General features: G+C 41.2%; 1 protein-coding gene across 2 annotated transcripts in view; it reads right to left on the bottom strand.

The window, feature by feature from the left end:
• LOC125887749 (PDZ domain-containing RING finger protein 4-like) overlaps positions 1-21,646 on the bottom strand; it is a 191,827-nt gene that overhangs the window by 10,536 nt on the left and 159,645 nt on the right. For both annotated transcript variants that reach the window (XM_049574807.1, XM_049574808.1), the window contains 4 exons: positions 20,571-20,824; positions 16,077-16,179; positions 4,163-4,261; positions 178-240 (listed from right to left, as the gene is read on the bottom strand). In XM_049574807.1, the coding sequence (XP_049430764.1) occupies positions 178-240; positions 4,163-4,261; positions 16,077-16,179; positions 20,571-20,824 (519 nt within the window). The remainder of the gene's footprint in view (positions 1-177; positions 241-4,162; positions 4,262-16,076; positions 16,180-20,570; positions 20,825-21,646) is intronic.

Here is a 21,646-nt window from a genome sequence, read left to right as displayed (position 1 = left end):
CCCCCTCTAACAGTCACAGCGGGGGCGAGTTCCCCCTTTAATGTGCTGCCATTAAAAATGAATGGGCTCTTGTGCTGGGAGACAGTGGTTGAGTGCGACAAAATAAAAGCGGGTTTTTATGTTGAATCTAATGAGAGCTGGTGTAGAGGGGACCAGTGAGAGAGTGTCCTACTGTACCTGTAAAATGCGATCCCCCTCTCGGATGCGTCCATCTCTGGCGGCGATGCTGTTTGGACTGATCTGTGAAGGCAGAGGAAACAAAATAATGCCTCTAAAACACTTTCAGTCTTCATTCAAGAGGATCAGGGAGTGCCTGAAGATGTTTTAAATCATTATGGAGACATCACCCAGCTGGACATGTCAACACTGTTATTAATAATGTGAAAAATACACAATAGGTGTGCCGACACGGGAAAACCTTAGACTTCAAATGGCTTTCCTGCAGCTGCCTGGTCAGTTCTTAAAGTCATTCTAACCCTGAGCATCACCTGTATCATTTAAGACCTCAATGTTACCCTGCTTAGGTGTTATATTCTGGCAGGTTAATACAGCCAAAGCCTCTGAATATAGCATTCACAGCCTGTAATTCAGCCTCTAGACATGATGCACCTGCTCCTCCTGTAACTAATGCCAGTGAACAAGGGGGCAGGACAGTCTTTCATCGGCCAATCAATCGGTGTCTGGGGCCATTCGTTTCACTCCTTCCTAACAGGCAGGATTTCGGGAGATGGTGAGGTGCTCAGGCACTCCATCTTCATGATAGTTCACTCCTACACAGAGGACCACTCATTAAACTGGGAGAACGTCGGAGACAGGAATGGAGGGAAAAGAGGAAATTGAAGGTCATTTTTCTGCAGTTATGGGGCAAGCGCCTAATCCCTGAGTAATCTGCAACTGGAAACTAAAATATAGGAATCCATTAATTGTTGACATATCACTGTGAGCGGCAGAGTGGCTGTGGTTGCTGTTCTGCTAAGCCGCAAAAAGGTCTTGGGTTTGACTCAGCTTTGGGCCTGTCTGTGTTTGAACAGTGGGACGATTGGGAAAAAAAAACTTAACTGCAGTAGGGATGTCAAAGGTTAACCACTAATTGGTTAACCACAGAATATTTTTGACCAGTTACATATGTAAGTATAAAGGGTAATTTTGCTACTCTTCAGTTTACTGCCACTGTGCATTATCGGGGTCTGGTGCTTCTTTATATGCAAGCATTGGTCTGGTGGGAGCTAGATAGCGGCACTGCTCGTTCGGCAATTGCCACTGATAACGCCGTCCTGACCCAACAGCATTGCTGTGGAAACATTGTGCCCATCCTCTGGTCTCCACCCATGTCGCCCCGGTGAGTAAGCAGTTAAATTTTGTGCCACAAACCCACTTTAGCATAGTTAATGATGTTATCACTGTTAGCACAGTTAGCAGTGTTAGCAGGGCTAGTGATGCTAACATAGTTAACAATGCAAAGGGTTTAAATGAAGCCGCTTACTCACCAGGGCTATATGACAGAGCCCAAAGAGTGGTACCATGTTTTCACAGCAAGGACGACGTTACCAGCAGTTATCGATGTTAGCAGTGTCAGCGGGGCTAATGGTGCTAACATAGTTAACACAGGGTTTAAATAAAGCTGCCTATATGGGGAAGACGAAAGAGTGGTACAATGTTTTCACAACAAGGACAATGTTACCAGCGGTAATCGCTGAATGAACGGTGCAGCTTATTAGCTCATGTGCACTGTGGTGACTGGTGAATGGCCAAGGCTAGCCAACACAATGAAATAAATTAAAAGGCAAGACATTAACTGTACATCACAAAACATTAAAATTTCACCACCTTTTAATGGACAGCACTTTGAAATATGGCGCTAAAGCTTACTGAGTCCATGGAGCAGTGGACTAAAAGGTCACGTCAGGAAAACTGACGTGACCTGTCCTGGATGGACTTTGCCTTTTTGCCCTATGCATGCCGGAATAGGCTTCAGCCCCCTGTGCCCCTTAATACACGGATAATGTACTGTTTAGTATAGAAAGTGGATGGAACTAAGGAAACATACTTTTTCTGCTTTTGTTCTTCTGCATTATTAAACCACTGTTCTGTGAGACACAATGGAAACAAAGGGAAATAAACTTAACAGCACAAAGTAAAAAACAATGCGGCCATTCATCAAGTGCCACAAAATTGGGAACTTAAATATGTTGTAAAACGACCTTGCATTGTTCTCAACTCCATGTTGATGTGTTCTCACTACTTATGCAAGATCACAGTAACACCTCCTCTAACACATCCTGTGTACAGTGACATTCAGCCGCCTCATCTAAATGCAGCACGCACCTTTAAGCCCTACTTTTTTGCAGAACGAACACTTAAGGATGCTGCCAAGAGCCACGGACCCCAGTGATTTGTATTCTGCTCAGCTCTCAAAACGAACACCTTGCAGGGTCCGAGTCAACTTCAAACGAATCGCAGAGAAAGTTGAGCAGAATGGAAAACAGTATTTTCAAAGCTTCCAACAAGTGGGAGATAAATGGATGCAAGAGTCTTTTTGCTAACATGCATCTCACAGCTTGATGATTAGTGTCAGCTGTACCGAAAGGACTGCGGGAACAACTCAGACAGACCTGAAAGTATTTTTGTTTGTTTTGGCAGTCATTTCATGTTGGTAGACGACAGTGTGCTCGCACAGTTAGAACATTGCCAAACTGTCCAATAATGTCATTTGTGGTTGATGAAAGAGTTCAATTTTAAAATTACTATACCCAATAGAGAAACATGCTTTGCTCACATGAATACTAAAGTAAATCATAAATTGGAAGATTAATATTAAATGCCACAGTTGATTTAGTCTTGGAAATTTAGCTCTCTCAGTTGTTTAGGCATTTCACTGAGGCACTCTGATCTAACCATATAATTATGGTTTCTACAACAGTGTATGATGTGTAAATGTGAGACTTCAAAGAATGAAATATAAAGAACTCTGTAGAATATGCATATACCTTTTGCCCCAAGAGTGTTCATATTTTCATTTTCAAACAGCTGGCAGTCCTAACTGTGGTGGTTGGCAAAAAAAAAAAAGCTAGCAGGAGGTGGGTACATTTATGTTGCATGTTTTTAAATTATCTCCAGGAGCTATGCAGAGTGGGCAAAGATAAAAGAAATTCTGTATTTAGAGAGTTCTCCAATAAAAATGCAAGTGTGAAAAGTTAGTGCTTCCTCAAAGCAGACTAAGTTAGAAGATGCAGTACTCATGGGGCTAGATACACGAAACTCTGTAGATTCATGACTAAAACTGTGTACGCACAAAGGCAGAAATATGCATATGCAGTCTTTTCATCAGATTTATAGGCTGTGCGTATGCCTGATTCTGTTTTTATAAATCTCTGGACGCACATGCACATATACACACCACAGTTCGCCATAAATGGATATAGGAAAGAACATAAACATCCGTTTGCATATTGATACTTGTACTGCTTTACCACTCATTAGATCTGTCAATGAGAATTACGAAAGAAGAAGAAAATGCGATTTCACCGACAGTGTCGTATCGGCGAGGTTCCCCAACGGTGCCGGTGCAGCTGTCATTACGCATGGCTGTGGATATTTGTACCACCTGTACAACTAATTCATCACATTTCTGAGAAACCATCATCGCTGTAAAAATCTCAATCATCATTATTATTAAACGTCGAGATGATCAATGATTCATTCATAGCGCTCATGTGGAAACTGACTTTACAAAGTGCTTCACAGGAAAAAAGTAAATGATCATCAACAGGGAGATGATGCTCATATGTAAATAAAAATGATGAAATTCATCACTCGTGAATAATTTAAAATTAGGGTTATAAATGCACCTTTGACTGACATCTTACAGAACACAGTGTAGCCTGCAAAAATAATGACGCGATCAGTGAAACTGGCAAACAACACGTCTCCCAACTTATATTTAACCTCCTTAAGTTTCACCTGCAGCCATCTCAGCTAAACCATGAGTGTGCCTGGTATGAAATCTGCATGAGACACATTCTTCTTCCTTTATAAATACCACTTTATGTGTGGGGAAAAGGCATACATTTGGGTTTTGTGTGTACACATCGTTTATGCATCTGGCCCATGGTCTTATGTTAAGTAAATCAATACTTTGAACACATCTCATTTAAGTACTCACCTCACTAACATAGATGGCCACGTCCTCCTCTTCATCTGTTCTGTAGCACAGAGTTAACCCCAACTTCTCTTGGCTGTTGAGTCGACACAATTCCACCTCCTATGAAGAAAGAAAATACAGACAATACAAACATGTGAAAATTATCATTAATGGCAGGCACAACATTCCTTTGAGCTAAATGTTTAGTCTGCATGTTCACAATGGCAATGCCAATGTTTAGCAGGTATAAAAGTGATCATGTTTAATATCTTAGTTGAGCAGGTAAATATGCCAACACTTGTTAATTAGCACCAAACAACATTGCGCATGGGACGATGGGGATGCCATTAGTTTCACAGGTATTGAAGGGGTGTGGATACCAAATTTCGTGGAAATCCTAGAGACATTTCTCTTGAACCATAAATATCAACCTTATGGTAGCGCAAAAGGAAATGTCAGGGGATCACAAAAGTTATTGGGATTCACTCTCTGGGAACTATGAATGTCTGTACCAAATTTCATTGCAATACATCCTTACAGTTGTTGAGATATTTCTGTAATAAAGTGGTACACCAACAGACAATGCCATCCCTGGAATGAAGACAAGTCAGACATTAAGGGTGCTTTCAGACCTAGAGTTGTCTTGCTTTGGTTCGAATCAGGGACTCATTTTGTTAGAAAGTTGCATAATTGCCGAGAGTTGGTTCGTGTACTCACGGCAGCATTTACAAGCGGATGAGCTCAAATGTCTTGCGCAAGAAAGCTGCTCTTGATTTGTCAGAATTTCCATGTGGGAAAAATCAAGGAAGTAAACAAAACGTTGAAGAAGAGTACACTTGCAAGATAAATGTGACACTTTCTAATGTCACAATGGAGGGACAACTACGCAGGTTGATTTTAGCGCTGCTCATCGTGGACTATATTGCTGTCATTGTTCATTTTAGTCAAACCATACAGTTTGAAAACGAGGCGCGGCTCCAACTAGAAAACAATGTTTTGATGCATTGGATGTGCTGAATGTGCATATTAAGGCAGTACAGGAGGAGGTGCACATTAATAATCCTCCAGGACTGTAACATGCTCATGTTTAACCCAAACAATGTGTCATGTGACTGCAGTTGGTTCAGATCCAGGTCGGAACATGTGCTCACCAAAAATGAACCACACCAGAGTTCATTTGTAAGCGGACCGAGACCACCTCTCCAAGAAGGTCTTGGTCTGGTTGTTTTGGTGCGCACCCGAGTACAATTGCTGTGTTCACACCTGCCCAAACAAATCACACTTGGGGGGCAAACAAACTTGAGTTTGATTGAACTGAACCAAACAGTGCAGGTGTGAAAGCACCCGTATGGATATAGAGGACACTGAGAGTTCATTTTCACCTTGAAAACAGTAGTTCACAAAACAATCTCCACAAAACCACAAGGTCCTTTTAGTAGCTATTCTGGAGTTTTTGATCAAACCACACAGGGCCTCCCAAACACACCCTCCCCACTCCCACTCTGTCACAAGTGTAACTCCGTTTGTAGTCAGCTTCACAGCTGAATGAAGGTATAAATACAATGGCAAGCTATGGGACAAACCTCCCTCTCTGCAGCGGAAAGAGGAACGGTTGTAACTTTTTGTCAGCATGGAGAAAAATAAAACTTTATCCCATTTTATGTTCATATGTATTCATATCACTTGTATTTGATTTGTAGAATTGGTCAAATATCTATTTTTCACAGTACTTCATGCCAACATGAAAGAGGAATCCTTGAAGTGCTCAGAAAATAAATTAACTACAATTCCATGACAACTGCACAATGTCAATTTGCAGAGGAAGATCAAGTGATATAAGAGAAAGCTCCAGAACAGCTACTAAATCAACCTTATGGTGATCTTGTTTAGCTGATATAGAGGACCTCTGTAACCTTCAGTCAAGAAAACAGAAACCAATTTGACACTCCAAATAAAGTCTATTCACTAACCATAAAACTCAAATCTTGATGCACAACAATGGCTACACAAAGACTAAAGTTTCTGCTCCACTGAAGATCAAATAACAATGTTCTTCAAGTTTCAGCACAGAATCTGACTTATTTTTGAGTCTGGATTGCCAACTCTCATCTGAGGTTTTTGAATCTGAAAGCGTTTGATCATGAAAGACATTCTCAGCTCGTAGAGTTTGATCGGTGGGGGCTTTGATAAATGCCAGAGGACCTCAAGTGTTTTTCTTTCAAGCCTTTGCCAAGTTGTAGAATATTAGACTATAAATAAACTATAATTATGCTAATGTTTCCAGATATACATATTTGCCGCAGCGCTAAAGTATTTCTCATTTTCCCTTGGGGAGAGATCAACAAACTATTGACTTACAAATCAGTGGTCGTCAAATTTCCCACAAGCCTCTTGGAATGTACCAAAGGACCCTGGCGTCAACATGAATTCTTCATTTAAGTTCATAAATACAAACAAACAGAAAGTGAGATTTGATTAACCTCAGCCAGAGCTTGAGTGAGTGGCACACACCCCCTTCATCTCGTGAATATGGAACCAAACAACCTCCAATTTCTCCCAAGCTTGCAGACACTTAATGTACATAAGCCACTCTGCCCTCTGGGTTTCTCACAACAGAGGTGCAGCCAAACACCAAACAGCACAAGCCTGAGCTCCATCCCTAAATGCTGAAACATATCAAGGGTGTTGGAGGGAATCAAGTGTGAAATGGCCTCTCCTCCCAAAGTCTTCATTAGAGCAGAAACACACTAACTCTCAGCAGCAGGAGCGAGGTGGTTGAGTGGAGAGGAGGATGGAGGCGGTGGCGAGGGCTCTGGTGGGGCTCAGAGGGGCCTCACACAGAAACAGAGAGATTCATTTCCTCTGTGACAAGTGTGGGTTGGCTGGTTACACGTGTCAGATGTGGCAGGGCTTTGGGAAGGGGATGAGGTGGAGGGGGGGAGTCTGATCATGGTGAGATGAGATCGGGGGAAGAAGGGGAAAAGGCCAATACCACCGCCAGAGAGCCGCCACCTGCTGCCTCTGGCTACCCCTCCTAAGCTGTTTATGACCCCCCACTTCCTCACTCACACACACACACACACACACACACACACACACACACACACACACACACACACACACACACACACACACACATCTTTAGGCTCAATTCCCATTTTCTCCTTCTCCCCTGTCAGTCGTTTCTTCCTACACTTCTCTACCTCTGGTTTTCTCACACATTGACAGATCACTCAGGTGTTTTTGGACCAGAGTGCTGCTGCTGCTGCTGCTGCTGGGCGACACACACTTCCATACACACTCCTACACAACAAGTAATTGCTGCATCCCTGTACAATCCCTATGCTTACACACAAGTGTATTCAGCAGAGCACACACATTCGCCCAGACACAGAGAAAAAGAGCCAGAGAAAAACGACATCATCTGAGCTTTGTCGTTTTATCTTTCTCGACAGCCTCCACCTGACGGGGAGCTCAGATCTTTAATTGACTGTCTCAGAAGCGATGACAACTTCAAATCCCGGCTGATATGTAAGGATACGACGTGAAAGCGGGGAGAAGCTTTGCTGCCGACTACCTGAACAAAGTGAGCCGCTAGAATCAGTCATTAGCTACATTAAAAATATTACTAATGAGCTACCACCATTATTGTTGGTAAAGATATTATTAAAGCGGCACATCTGATGCAACGAAGCAGTCATGGAGGTAATGGGAGCGACGGAGACGGCGCATGTCTTGCATGCTAATGTGATGTGAGAAGTTGTGGGATATCTGTGGGAAATATTGAAATCACTGGCAATGTCTCGGAGACATCTGTCTAAAAATAAACCACATAAATTAATTGCTGAGACTGAGGCAAAGCAGAGGTGTGAGCAGGTACTACATCATCTCCATGTGGCTCTGTGGAACAAGCCTAAAGTTACCTCTGACTAATTAATGGTTAGATATAGTGCAGGGGACCTGTGGCTAAATGATCAGAGAAAATAGATTGCTACAATTACTGCATGTTGGATGAAACATCAACTCTGCATGTGTGTGTGTGTGTGTGTGTGTTTAACTACAAGCAGCACACACATCTGACCCTTTTTCTTCACCAGATGTTCTTTTGCTGTTTTTGTTTTAAGACAATGTTGTGTAGAGAAAGCACCCACTCACTCAGATGCTTCAGTAAAAGGAGGTTGTCTCCTGATCCATCAAACACACATTCACCAATCTCTGTCTCTCCTCTCGCCTTTTGATTTTTTTTTTTTCTCCTCCACTTTCCAGGCGAGCTCTCTGCCTCTCAGGCAGGAGATTGCGGCGTGGCACGGGGACGAGGGCTGACAGTAAATTAATGACTGCGATGGCGTGATTAGGGGGAAGATTGCCGCCCACCATCAAAGCACATTGGATGCTGTCATAATAATCGCGCCTTTGATTACCAGTAATTGAAAAAGCAGTCACAAATGCATGGATGGCTACCACTGGCAGGAAGAGAGGGGTGACTATCTCCGAGCCGGGAGTGCTTTGCCCCTTCAGAACTCACCGAAACTAATCAAAGGAATGGCGACTAACATGATGTTGTGGCCATATATACATCAAGGCATCTGAGGAAATGTAGGATGTTTCCGTGTGAAATTCTAGCTATAAGGCATGGCCTGTGTGTTTCATTACTCCAAACAAGCCAACCATCAGAGAGGATGGAAACATTTTAGGGTCCTGTGCTGAGTCCAGTTTTAACCATGGTTGGGGGAAAATGTCCCACGCCTTTACTACAGAATGAACAATTAAATTAGCTGAGCTACAATATACCGTATATATCCACTCAGATCCTCTTTTCCGAGCTTGTTAAGTGAAGCAGGGGTTATTTCAAAGAGGTTTTTTAAGATAGTAGAGGCAGACATAGTTGGGGAGGGAGATGCAGTGGAGAATGGTACAATGAATTCTACCGTCAGTCCCTACTGGGGACATACAAAGTATAGAATTTGTAATGCTGGATTCACACTACACGACATTTCTGTTTGTTCCGATGGTCACTATGTCAGATTAGGTGATTGTGGACTCATAAAATTGTGCCATGACTTGGCCGACAGGCATGAACGAATTTGCTTGGAAAATAGAAAATAAATTAGATAAATCTTGACCTCAGAGATCATCTCAAAATATAAAAGATCAAGCTCTCAGTGCTGGAGGAACTATGGAGAAAATCATGCCAACTTTCTTACATATTTTCTACCTAAGTGTTTATGTTGATGGAAGAGATTTTTAAAAAATCTGTATTTAAAAGCAGAGCAGAATTTGGGGAAAACCTTCAGCTACTCTCACGGCTCGTTTCCACTTACATATGTGACTGATGTTCGTAGATCTGTAAATATAAGGATGATGCCTTTAGTGTCCAATGCAAGCAAGTGCATTTCTATACGGATGGACAGAAACCTGGTACAAACTACCTGTAGCCACAGGGAAGAGGCTAATTTTGTCCACTTTTTGGCCTCCAGTAGTTAGGAATATGCGTTTGGAACATTACCAGGACCTGCCAGGTACGTGGCATGTTTTGTGATGTATCTAATTAAAAATATGTATGAAAGGCTGAACAAGTCATAATGACAATTCGACTGTATATAATGTATAACCATATTTTGGCAGAACGACATTACTCATATTCACAATGTGTTAAAACTAGATCAAGTTATTTTTGATCATACAAACTCACTTGACAATCAACAGGCAACTAAACAGCAGCCTGTTAGCTAAGCTAGCATACTATCATACGGCCTCTCTGAAATCCAGTGCCAAAGTTACATTTTTTTTCCGGACTGAAATTTTACGAAGCGGAGTAGTTTTGCACGCACATCAGATATCATGGAGATTGTCACAGGACTGAATAGACTTCCGGTCGCCTCGTCTCGTACACATACACAAGTGGAAATGAGGCGTTAGTCAAGATGAAAAGTACTTATTCCGAATCTTAAGAATCACAGCACTAAAACAGATAACCACAGGGTGGTAAAATGATGAAGTATGACTCGAGAAGTAAACTTAATGGAGAAAGTGACTCACAAAATAAGGAGAAGGGAAGATGTGTTTGAGAAAAGGGGGCTTATAGAAGATGGGAGACTATAACTATAGTGTCATTGTATTTAATGTAGCTTATTAGTTATTTTCATTATTAGTTAGCCCACATCTGTTTCATCTCAACTGTTTTTTTTTCCCCTATCGTTATTATTCTGTGAATGTACTGACTGTTTATAGCTTTTATATTTTTCTTTATTTATTTTCCCTTTATCTCTGACTGAAAATTTTCTCTGTAATGAATTGTGAACTAAAAAGCAAACAAGCTGTATATATGAAAATGGGCTAAAAAAAGAAAGTACAGAATGGTTTCTGGGAAAAGGCTAAATAAGGAAGGAAACTGGAGAATGAGTTTACATGAATTGTTGTAACTTGATGACTGTAAAACCAATCAGCAATCAGATTTCTCTTTCCACTTACCCTGAACATGTTTTAGTTTGACTGTGTAAGACTGTAGCAAGAGCCTTATATCGAGACTGCCGGACCTTCACAGGTAGTCGACTGTTCAGCTGTGGAAGTCCGCCTTCACAGATGTGTCTGTTTTCATTTAATTCAAACTCGGACTTCGATTTAATTATTTTGGATGCAAATGTGGTGCTTCCTTTCATCCTGCTACATAGACAGGGCAGCGATATTCTCCCTGTCTGCAGTCTCTCACTAACATGTGCTCTTGTAAAAACCCAGTTAAAACATTTATGTTATGTGTACGCATAATTTCAGCTGCACTCACTGAGTTCCTCTAATCTTTTACTCCAATTACAGAAACCTTCTCTCATTTGCATGATGTTTAGGAAATCATTTTGCCAGTAACCTGGTTACATAAACCTGCATTTGGCCGATTGGGGACAGCACAAAAAGCTTAAACTGTAAAATACTCATCAGCCATAGCACTGCTCCGTGCACATGCTGGCTTGGCTTGACTCGTTTTTACTTGGCCTGTCAGCCCAGCGCAGTAGGGATTTGTGTTCTTGTACACTGGGCTACCCACTTAAAGGTGTATTAAACTAATGATGCGCTTGTACTGTGAACCAGCGAAACACTTTTCTATCCGCCGTGCTGGTCTTACGGTGGTCAACAACTTTTTGGCCTGTAGGAGGTTTGAAATGTTCTCTCTGCACTGCAAAACATACGCTGGATGCCCATCTCCTGCCTGCATGGTCTTCTTGTTAGAAATAGCAAGAAGGGCTTGTGTCTCAACTGCAGGCCAGGCACTTGCCGTTCTATTTCCCTTTGTTAAGATGCAGTTGAAACTGATGAATTTGTCTGGCAACAGCAGCAGAAGCTATTTAAAGGTTTAACTGTGGCAAGAGCTGCCCCCCACTCTCTCACTCAGTCCAAACTCTGATCAAACAGACCAAGATTCTATTACTGTATTGCTATTTATTGCCTAAATATTCTTCAGAAACATATTTAAGTGCACTGTTTAGCTGTATTATGAGAGTTTGTGAGCAGGAAGTGGGAGCCATACTGTTTCCTGTATTGTGTAAACAAAGGCGAACTAAAGATCAAACAGTAAATCTGAACAAATATGAACCAAGATTCTGTTACTGCGTTTCCTATTTCTTGCCTGAAAGTTTTCAGAAACATATTTTAGCATACTATTTAACTGTAATACGAGAACATTTGTTAACAGCTGGCCACCATGTTGTTTTCAGTTAGGAAATTCACTGGTCCAGTGTGGTGCAGTGCATTCTGGTGGTTGTAGATTTTCTACATCTTGAGCAAAAGCAGTGCCACAGTCCCTTTTATTTTTACTTTTTTTCCAGGATTTTTGGGGGGGTATTTTGCCTTTATTAGATAGGAAAGTCTAGTGTGAAATAGGGAGAAAGATGGGATGAAATGCAGCAAAGGGCCAGAGTTGGAATTGAATCTGTGGCCGCTGGGGCGCCTGCTCTACCAGGTGAGCTAGTGAGTGCCTAATGTAGCACCAATTTCAAAAGCATTTGGGTCTTCCTACTGCATAGACAGTCTAGTTTTATGAAAAGACCATCTCTATATTAGTGAAATACTTCAGCATGTCACTGAATTGTCAGTGAGTGTTGATGCTGAATAATGATGAAGCCTATCTGACGCCACCAAAACTCACTTGGAGGCGGGGCGCTTTTAAACTGGTAACGGAAATCCAAATCAGCAGGGCATGGTTTGACTGTGTGGCCAAAAGAACTAGTGGAAAAGCCCTCCTGGTTGCTACCTTTGACTGCCTGCTGTGTGGTGCTCGACAGGTACCACAGAGGATCTATCAAATCTGGATCTATCAAAGCTGAAAATGGCTTCCTGCTGTGGCTGGCAGTCTGATGTCTGAACACAGTCCTTAGATCGGATGGACACCAGCAGTGTGTGGCATGTCCTGTGGCCACTTATCCATTTAGTACTAAGTCCAGGGAAAAAAAATCAGCGTTTTCACATAAACCAACTGCTTTGAAATATACAGTATGCTATGAGTGTGTATTTGTGTAGCATCTGGCGTCTCTCCACCTCATCAACCACTGTACTCCAGGACTCTCACATGTTGATTACCCTAACAGAAACATCAATGTCCCGGTGTATTAGAAAGGTGAATTAGACTGAGATGGTTCCTCTGTGATGTGATGGCAAACTGCTCTCCCCCACTGTGTGTTTTCATCTAACAAAAGGTAATTTAAAGAAATGTCTTCCCTTCATTCTCTTCCGTCTCCTTCAGCGGGGAGTGAGGGATCAGGTCGACTCTGAAAGTGGCTTTTCGGCTTTTCGCCTACATCCCCCTCACAGCGTTTTCAGTTGACATACAGTAAGTGGGGCCGCATTAGCTTGATATCTAACTCCCCGAGCATGAAATAAAAAAACGGCGGAGGCCACAAAGCATAAACAGAATAATAGGATTTGTTAATAGCAATGAGGCATAAAGAGAGGCTTTAATATATTATATTTGTTCCGATTTGACACTGGGATCCAAGCGGGTGCACAAATCTCTTTAGGATGTGAAGAAACAGCTCAAGCTCAGTGGGTGGAAGCATTCAGAACAAATTCAAATGAAGCAAATATGCAGAGGGAGGGGTGAGCAATCATCATACATCAGACCAGTCGGAGCTCTCACTACCAATATGCTTGCACCTCAATGACTCGGAAATAAAGAATATTGGACCAAAGCGGAGTGAAGACAGAGTCTGATTATCTCCTCCCGCCACAGCTGAATCAGTGCATCAGTATGTATCCGTCTGTATGTGTCAGAGATCAACAGCCTTAGAAACATCACCTACCCAACAGCTCCTGTTACTTACACTCAGGCAAAGATACAGAAGGAAAGAAATGTGTTTTCATCTTTTTTTTTTTTTTTTCTTACCAGCACCTGCCACACACACCTCACTTTAATTGGCTTTGATCGAGCTCAGAGTCAACCAGCTTGCGAGCTTTCTCTTCCAGAGTTGTGAAAACAATTAGCAAATCTCAGGTAACACAGTCACTGGTTGGAGGTTTTTAACTTTCTCTTTTTGCCTTGTGGAGAAAAAGAAGCGAAAACATGGAGGCATGTCATCAGTGCCAATGGAAGCAGGGGGATTTTTCAAGCTGTCTGCAATGTGGCTCATCATCTGTCACTACTGTCCCCCTGGGATCTGCCTGTAGAGTCAATTAGTGTTTGGGCCCTTCCACCAATTGCTAAGCATCATTAAATATGGAACGTTGAGAGAGTGTGTGTCTGTGTGTTGGAGAGGTCAGATGTGTGCTTGCATCTGTGCTTAATGGGTGAACGGGCGCTTTCAGCACTTTAGCACTAAACTTGTTTGTTAGCAGTAAAGCCTTGCTGATACTGGACTTTTGAGGCCAATACCCATATCTATAAATGAAAGTTAAAAAAAAAATGTGATGACAACATATGGGCCATTACTCATTTTTTTTATCCTAAACACATAAACAGATATTTTTAATAAGGGTGCTTTATAGCCCTTACAAAGCCCCAGTCTATTCACACAGGCATTTTTATTTAAAGGTCCAGTGTGTAGGATTTAGGGAGATATGCTGACGAAATGGAACATATAATAAGAATGTTTTCTTTGGTGTATAATTCCCTGAAAATAAGAAAGGTCATGTTTTTGTTACCTTAGAATGAGCCATTTATATCTACATAGGGAGCAGGTTCTCGTCCCAGAGTCCGCCATGTTTCAAACAACTATTTTTATGTGAAGCTGCTTTAGTGTTTTTACTGGTTTAAAACACCAGTTACATTTGTTCTGGACAGAAAGAGAAGTCTACGGATAATTAGGCTCCTCGTGATGAGGGTGATGAGCTAGAGGCCTGTCTGCGAGGAGCTGAACAGCGTCGCAGAAACACTGACTTGTACCTACAGTCGACAAAGAGTCTATGCCTGACGTGGACCTCTTAGAAATGTAACTACACATCGCTGTGACTATTTTTGTAGGCTTAAAGCTTTTATTTACTTTAATTTCACAGATAAGGAACAATAAATTGTGAAGACAACAAAGCCTCCACAAAATAGCATTTAAGGTCCTGTGTGTGATTTATCCTGGCTTCATATGAGTGGAGGAAAAGTCTGCTAGCTGCTAGGCTAATTTAAACAATGTAAAATGCCATGGGCTTGTGCTAATAATGTTAGCATGTTATATTTGTTTGGAAAACGTGTTTAGTAGAAGACAGTTGGTTTGTCGGTGAACCTTGTGAGTTGTAATGGAACCGAATGTTGTACCTTTGAACCTTTGTACCTTTGTTAAATGTTGCTGTTGTTACATGCATGTGAGTAAAGGAAAAGTCTATTAGCTGCTAGGCTAATTTATACATGTAAAATGCCATAGACTTGTGCTAAAAACATCAGCATGTTGTATTTGTGGGGAAAATGTGTCCAGATTAAGACAAGTGTCTGTGAATGCTGCGAGTTATAGTGAAGCCAATTTGTGTACTTGTGTTTGACATTGTCTCCATTAAGCCATATTTAATGTGTGTTTTGGGTGTGTTTTGATTCAATTAAACTTTACAGCACTTCACATAAACCTCTGCTGACGGCCAGTGTTTTGGAGGTGTAACTGCAGAGTGACACAGACACACCAATGCACAAGTATAAATGCTCCAAACGGCATAGGCTACGGCGTAGGCTCTGCATAGAGCTCATGCACAAGTACAAATCCCGCATTAGACCTCCTACCTAGACTGTGTGGACGACACAAACTGCAGCTGATTCTCATCTCGCTGACCTGTCTGTTAGTTTTGCTGCACCTGTTGAGGCGGGAAACCTTGCATTGTTACCATTTTTAATTGGGTGTCGTCATGTAATTCTCAGCATAGCTTCATTTAGTTAGACAGAGTGATTGAAAATAATCGCGTCTATTTTTAAGTATGAGACTGGAGCCAGGAGACCATTAGCTTAGCTTAGCACAAAGACTGCAGACAGGAGAAAACAGTTGCCTGGCTCTGTCCAAAGTAAATAAATAAATAACTTAATAAAAATATCACTAATTAACATTTTTTTCTGGCAACCTCACGGCAATGACAAAACACACAAAAATATTTGCAGCATATGACTCCCCGTAAACCATGATATGTTGTTTTTAAACTTCTGTTTGTGTCAGATCAAACAAACATGTTAATGAGTGCTGTTAGCTGGGTGGTAGCGAATAAGAATAAGCGACAAAGAAGCGAATAATAAAATACTTTTTAAGTAATCCTCGAATAATCATGACCATTTGCATTTGAAAAATAAACTTCTCAGTGCTCTCTGGTGTACAGTACAAACTTTAGAATGGCAACCCTACCTGGCTGTACTGCAACTTTTTGTCACTTATCTGCCTTTGTATATACACATATATATCAGGCATACGCTAAAATTAGTCCATATTATAAGCCATGCAAATGAATCTGTCAGGTTCTAGTGAGCTGTGATCTCAGGTGCGACTCCTACCTCATACTCGAACTCCTCTGTCCTCTCTCCATCAGCTGGAACCGGGGAGAGGTAGTCCGTCCCTTCATAGTAATCCTGGTCCATTGTATGAAGAGAATGACAGCTGTCGGGGAGACGAGCAGAGGGAGAAAGAGGGGGGAGAGGCAGACAGGGAGGGAGGGAGAAAGAGGGGGTAAGTTGGGCGTGAGCACGATCCTTTTCCTCGTTTTCTTTCAAATGCGTTCAATACCTCTAAGTGACAAGATTCCCTCGCCTTTGTCTTTTCTGGAATCTGAAGAATAAAGGATTTGTCAAGGGCTTTCAGTGCCGCTGGAGTGTGTGTGATAAAAATACAGCCCCTTGTTAATAACAGCATATCCACATAATTTGCTTCCTGCTCTTGACAGACAAAACCCCCCACATTGTACAGTGTAATTCTATTATGCTTCCCTCAGACACAGAACAAAACAGCATTGTGAGGGCCTAACAAGATGAGCAGCTCCAGTGCCACACAAGATAATCACGGTGGACAAAAAACTTCAAAAAGACACTCTGTTGAACATGTCGAGTGATGTGTTCAGGGGCTGTCTGACTCTCAGATTACCCCGCACTCTACAACCGTCTGGGAACAATCTTCCAGACACAAAACCAGACTGGTAAATGTCAGGGTGCTGTATACTCTGATGCCTCGATATTAAACCTAACAATATTTGGCAGTGGGTGCAAACAATACAATTACAAATTTACAATCTAGCCTCAAAAATAAGAGAGACAAACATTTGTTACATCTATAAAATCTGCTGTATATTGGATTGTGCACCTGATCTCAGATGAAGAGAAGAAAATGTGAGTTTTATGGGACACATTGATTACATTTGGGCTCGGCCCGGGGCTGTAAGTAGCCCACAAGCACACGTTGCACTGTGTTGCCTAGTTTTTTATTAGCACATTTGCTTTAATCACCTTGTAAACCTTCCATGAGTCAAAATGGATACGCCAAGCAGCTTCAATTATGGCAAGAAGGCCCCGTGGGGGATAGTATGGCGATATTGTGTGAGTTATATACACGTGCTGATGATTTTGATCAGGTCACGTATAGTATTTTACACCTAACGTGTAACACTGACAATAACGCACAGTTTTACGATGTTTTTAATACTGAGCATTTACCCAAGCAAGTCTCCATAACAAATGGCAACAGGTACTTGAAGAATTCAAGATGCGTATGAATACTGAAATTAATTATGTACACAACATGGTTGCCTGAGACCATCCTGACTTCCCAGTTCAGTGCTGTGAGGCTGCTGCATTGCCATTGTCTCGTTGTTTCATTCCCAAGTGGTGAAACCCAGATATTCCTTTATGCTAACATGTTCTTGTTCACAGTTTACTCCTCCTTTGAGATGAACAGAATATAAACTTAAATGCCAGAAGAGGAAATAATGAACCCTGTTCCTTTTGTTGTTTTCCAGGAAAACCTCCTGTTGATACTTTAAACTCTCAAGATCTTTTATTTGTGCATATTTTTATGCCTTCCTCCCACATAAACAATAAAAACATGTCTTTGAGGTATTGTATTACGCAGCATCTAGTTGAGATTTGATCAGACTGAGGCACACATGTTTTTGGAGCCAGTTTGAACACAATGTAACCCAAGTATGTCTTTTAATCCTTCCCAAATCTACAGACCAAATCACTGTGACGCTGAGCGAACAACACCGATCAGTTCCAGACAAACAACTGGCAGTTAATTTAAATTGTGGAAATATGTTTAGCTGGCAAACTTGTTAATGTCTGTTGTCATTTTCAGTCGTAACTGTAACGTTTAAAGATATAAAATTAAATATTGTGTTCCGACCTGGCTGGTGCTGCTGTTGTACTCATTTTATGTACTGTGTTGCTTTGCCAGCGTCTTTGATAAACTAAATCTTCTGGCACAGGAGCTACATGTACATACACAGGGGCTGTGGCAAAGCGTATTTTAGCTGCCTAAAAAGAAAATTAATATCACTTTCAGTGTATGCTATATTCACAATATTTTCTCTGCATTGCCTTAAACCAATGAAAGAAGCGGTACACCAGCAACTCCAGTAATATGCTTAATACAATTACTGTTTTGGTCAATGGATTTTGGTGGCTTTGAAATAAGAGCTGCCTTTGGTTGTTCGTAGATGTTTTAATATTTAAGTGTTTTATAATCTTTTTTTTTTTTTTTTACATATGTAATTGTTCATACTGCTGTTATTCTGTTCTGTATTTGTGTACATGTTATTATGCTATATATTTGTGTGTCAGTCTTTAATTTGTACAGCACTGTGGTCAACCGTGATTGTTTTTAAATGCGATATATAAATAAACTTGATTTGATTTTGATTTCAAATTACTGTCTGAAAGGGCTGTCTGATGCCAAGGTAAAGCAGTTTAGATATTATAAATTTGTAATTTTCTTTAGTGTATAATCACCTAAAAATAAGAATTGCTGAGTTTCCATTACCGTAGAATGAGCTGTTTATATCTACATATGCAACAAGTCCTTGTTAATGGTGATCGCCATGTTGCATCCCCGTGTTTCTGCTATAGCCCAGGTCAGACAAACCAAGCATTGGCTCCAGATAAGGACATTCATGTTTACGCGTTGGCCACCATAATTAAAAAGCCACCTGCGACAAGCCTTATTGGAAAAACACAGATTTGTAATGTGAGACTGCTTTCTTCAGTGTTTTACAGGTTTGAATCAAAGGGCCATTTGTTTTAGAAAGGAAGAGAACTCTGTTAATCATTCAGCTCCTGGTGAAAACCTCCTCAACAATGAACACTGAAGGATTTCTAACTGGGTGAAGTTTCAACTGGTTGCAGTCTGCAATCCTTACTGCTAGATGCCACTGAAGTCCTGTTTATACGACAACAATTTCAACTGAAAACGGTAAACCTTAGTTGCGTTTTGGCTGATTGTTTCCATGACAGCAGCGTTCTGGGTGCCTGAAAACGCAGCGTTTTGAAAACAGGTTCCAGAGTGCAACTTTTTGGAAACAGCACCTTCTCCATTGTCATGTAAACTTGCAATATGCAGTTCCTCTGAACACGGAGACTTTTCGCACATGCGCATTATGGTTCTAGTCAGTAGGCATGCGCGAGAAAATCAACCATCACAACAACAATGGTGGGCTCCCGGGCTCTGTTTGTGCTGCTCACCCTGTTGAATTTATCAACGCTTATCCAGCAAAGTGTAGATTTAGTGTAGCAACAAACATTTGTGCGGTTGCCATTTTGTTTGTTTATACATCACCACTCTATAGAGGGAAGCGCATGTGTGCAGGCATGTGTTGTTTCATCACAGAGTCATACCGCCAACTACTGGCCTGGCATATATACTACAGCATTTTTGGTCATCTTTGCCGATCCGTGTGCACAGAGATTGTTATCAAAACGTTGTCGTAAGGACATAGAACTTTTTTAGGCACGAAAATGAGGAACGATTCTGTTTTCAGTGGATCGTTTTTGTGTAAACATGGCCTAAATCCACTAAATCTTACACACTTTGCCTTTAAACTAATAGATTTTATCAGTTGAGGCAGCGATTGCTCAGTGCCGTTTAATTTTATGTACATGACGCTGGGATTATCTATCCAGAAGTTATTGTAAACAAACATTGTGATTCAGTCTACAGACATGTAAGCCCAACAAATACATTTAATCTTACAATTTAGTTGTTTCTATGCATGATTATTAAGGCAGACAGGGGACGTATGAATGTCATAGAAAGGGTGGAAAATGTAGAAACGCAGTTAACAAACCAGGTGTGTTGTGTTACTGACCATGGAGACCAAATCCAACAGTCACTGAATATTAAAGTCACTTGAGGCTGTCATACATGACTACATTTTTAGTGGACTGGCACCGCCAATCAACTTTTTCATACTTTCTCCTCACTGATACATTTAAATTAATGCTTTAAACTAAACATTGAAATGCGGCGCACACTTCACACATATATTCTGTATTAATGGTTAATTAGGACCACTTAGCCCTTTCCTTTATTTCTCTTTTTTTAAATTCAGTGTGTCCCATCGGTGAGACGAAGACGTGAAGGACGTTGAGAAGCTCATTTATCAAACAAATCTATATTTGTCAGACTATGCAGCTGGTTAGACAATTCATTTATATTTTACAGGCGTCATGCATACTTGTAATGCTAATCCTGCAAACACTGATATTTCTGCTTCATAGCTCAATAACATTTCTCACTACTTTTTTTCTCCCTTCTTAATTACCACCAGTCTCAGCCAAAGTCAAAACAAGGACACAACAACAAACTCTTGTGGCACCGGAACAAAATGCTTTGTAATTATATCAAATCAAACACAAATATATTAAATTATATCAAATTACCAACCTCCTTCAAACTCCATTCCCTGCTCTGAATCACTAACCATCACAATGTGTATTTATTCAGTGTGAGCACTGCTGATGTATTTCACAGAGATGTGAAGTGACTGCATTTCCTGTCGTGCGTACCTGTCAGAGAGCAGGAAGGGACAGACGTCAGGCACAGGAGGGGTGGAAGGCCGGAGCTTTGCCAGCGCCATGATGTGTTCAAAGGTGATGTCGGTCTGAGTGCACACATCCACCACATGGATTTCCTGAGGGGGGCCATGGGGGCGTCCGCTGGGGGTCCGCCGGATGACCTGCACCACGACGGGGTCCTTGGCAGCGCGAAAGGCCTCCGCAGTCTCCTCATGGCTGGACTTGGATAACTCCTTCCCATTCACCTGTGGGAGACAGGGAGAAACATTTGTGTTTATTTTGACTGTGATATGAAAACTCAACTCAATGTGATTTCTTTTGTGTTGACTGTTACTATAGAAACAAGTTATTTAGATGGACATGGAGCCAAAGAACCAGAGTTTTCTGGCTAAGTGACTTTAGACTAAAAGCCAGCCATGATGGAAGCCAAAATATACCTACTATTACTTGTATTCTTGGTCCTTTTTTGCTCTTTAAGCTAAGTATTAGATGCAGATCTGAGAGTTGTATGTAAAACCTTAAATAAAATGAAGCCTAATGCTGGGTGAGATGGAGAAATATCACAATATCACAATGTTTCTAACCAAATACCTTGATATCGATGTATGCAACCATATTGTAGGATTGACTATCTCTGATGAATAATCGTTCGTAACATGGATATAATGATAAGTGGGTAAAGGCAAATAATAGCGGAGCTAAAACAGTCTGGTAAGCTCAGAAAATCACATGACTTTACTGTAATACAGCCTTTAAAACCAGAGAAATACAACACCTACAATAGTACGATATCTAACATCTAAGACGATATCTAGTCTCTAGCACAATATCGATACTGTATATTGCACAGCCATGATGGAGCCTCAGACATAAACCCACTACCACATTTGTGTCCGTTAGTCTTATAAGCATCTGGGGTCTCATTTATAAACATTGCGTATGCACAAAACGAGGCCTGAAAGAGGCGTACGCCACTTCCTTCTTTAAAAACAGACTTGATGGAAGAAATTTTGACCCATGCTTATGAACATTTTGGAGACAGGAAAACGGTGACGCAGATGGTGAGG

The sequence above is a fragment of the Epinephelus fuscoguttatus genome, linkage group LG4, assembly GCF_011397635.1.
Source record: "Epinephelus fuscoguttatus linkage group LG4, E.fuscoguttatus.final_Chr_v1".
NCBI classification, from domain to species: domain Eukaryota; kingdom Metazoa; phylum Chordata; class Actinopteri; order Perciformes; family Serranidae; genus Epinephelus; species Epinephelus fuscoguttatus.
This window is presented reverse-complemented; position numbering and strand designations above follow the sequence as displayed.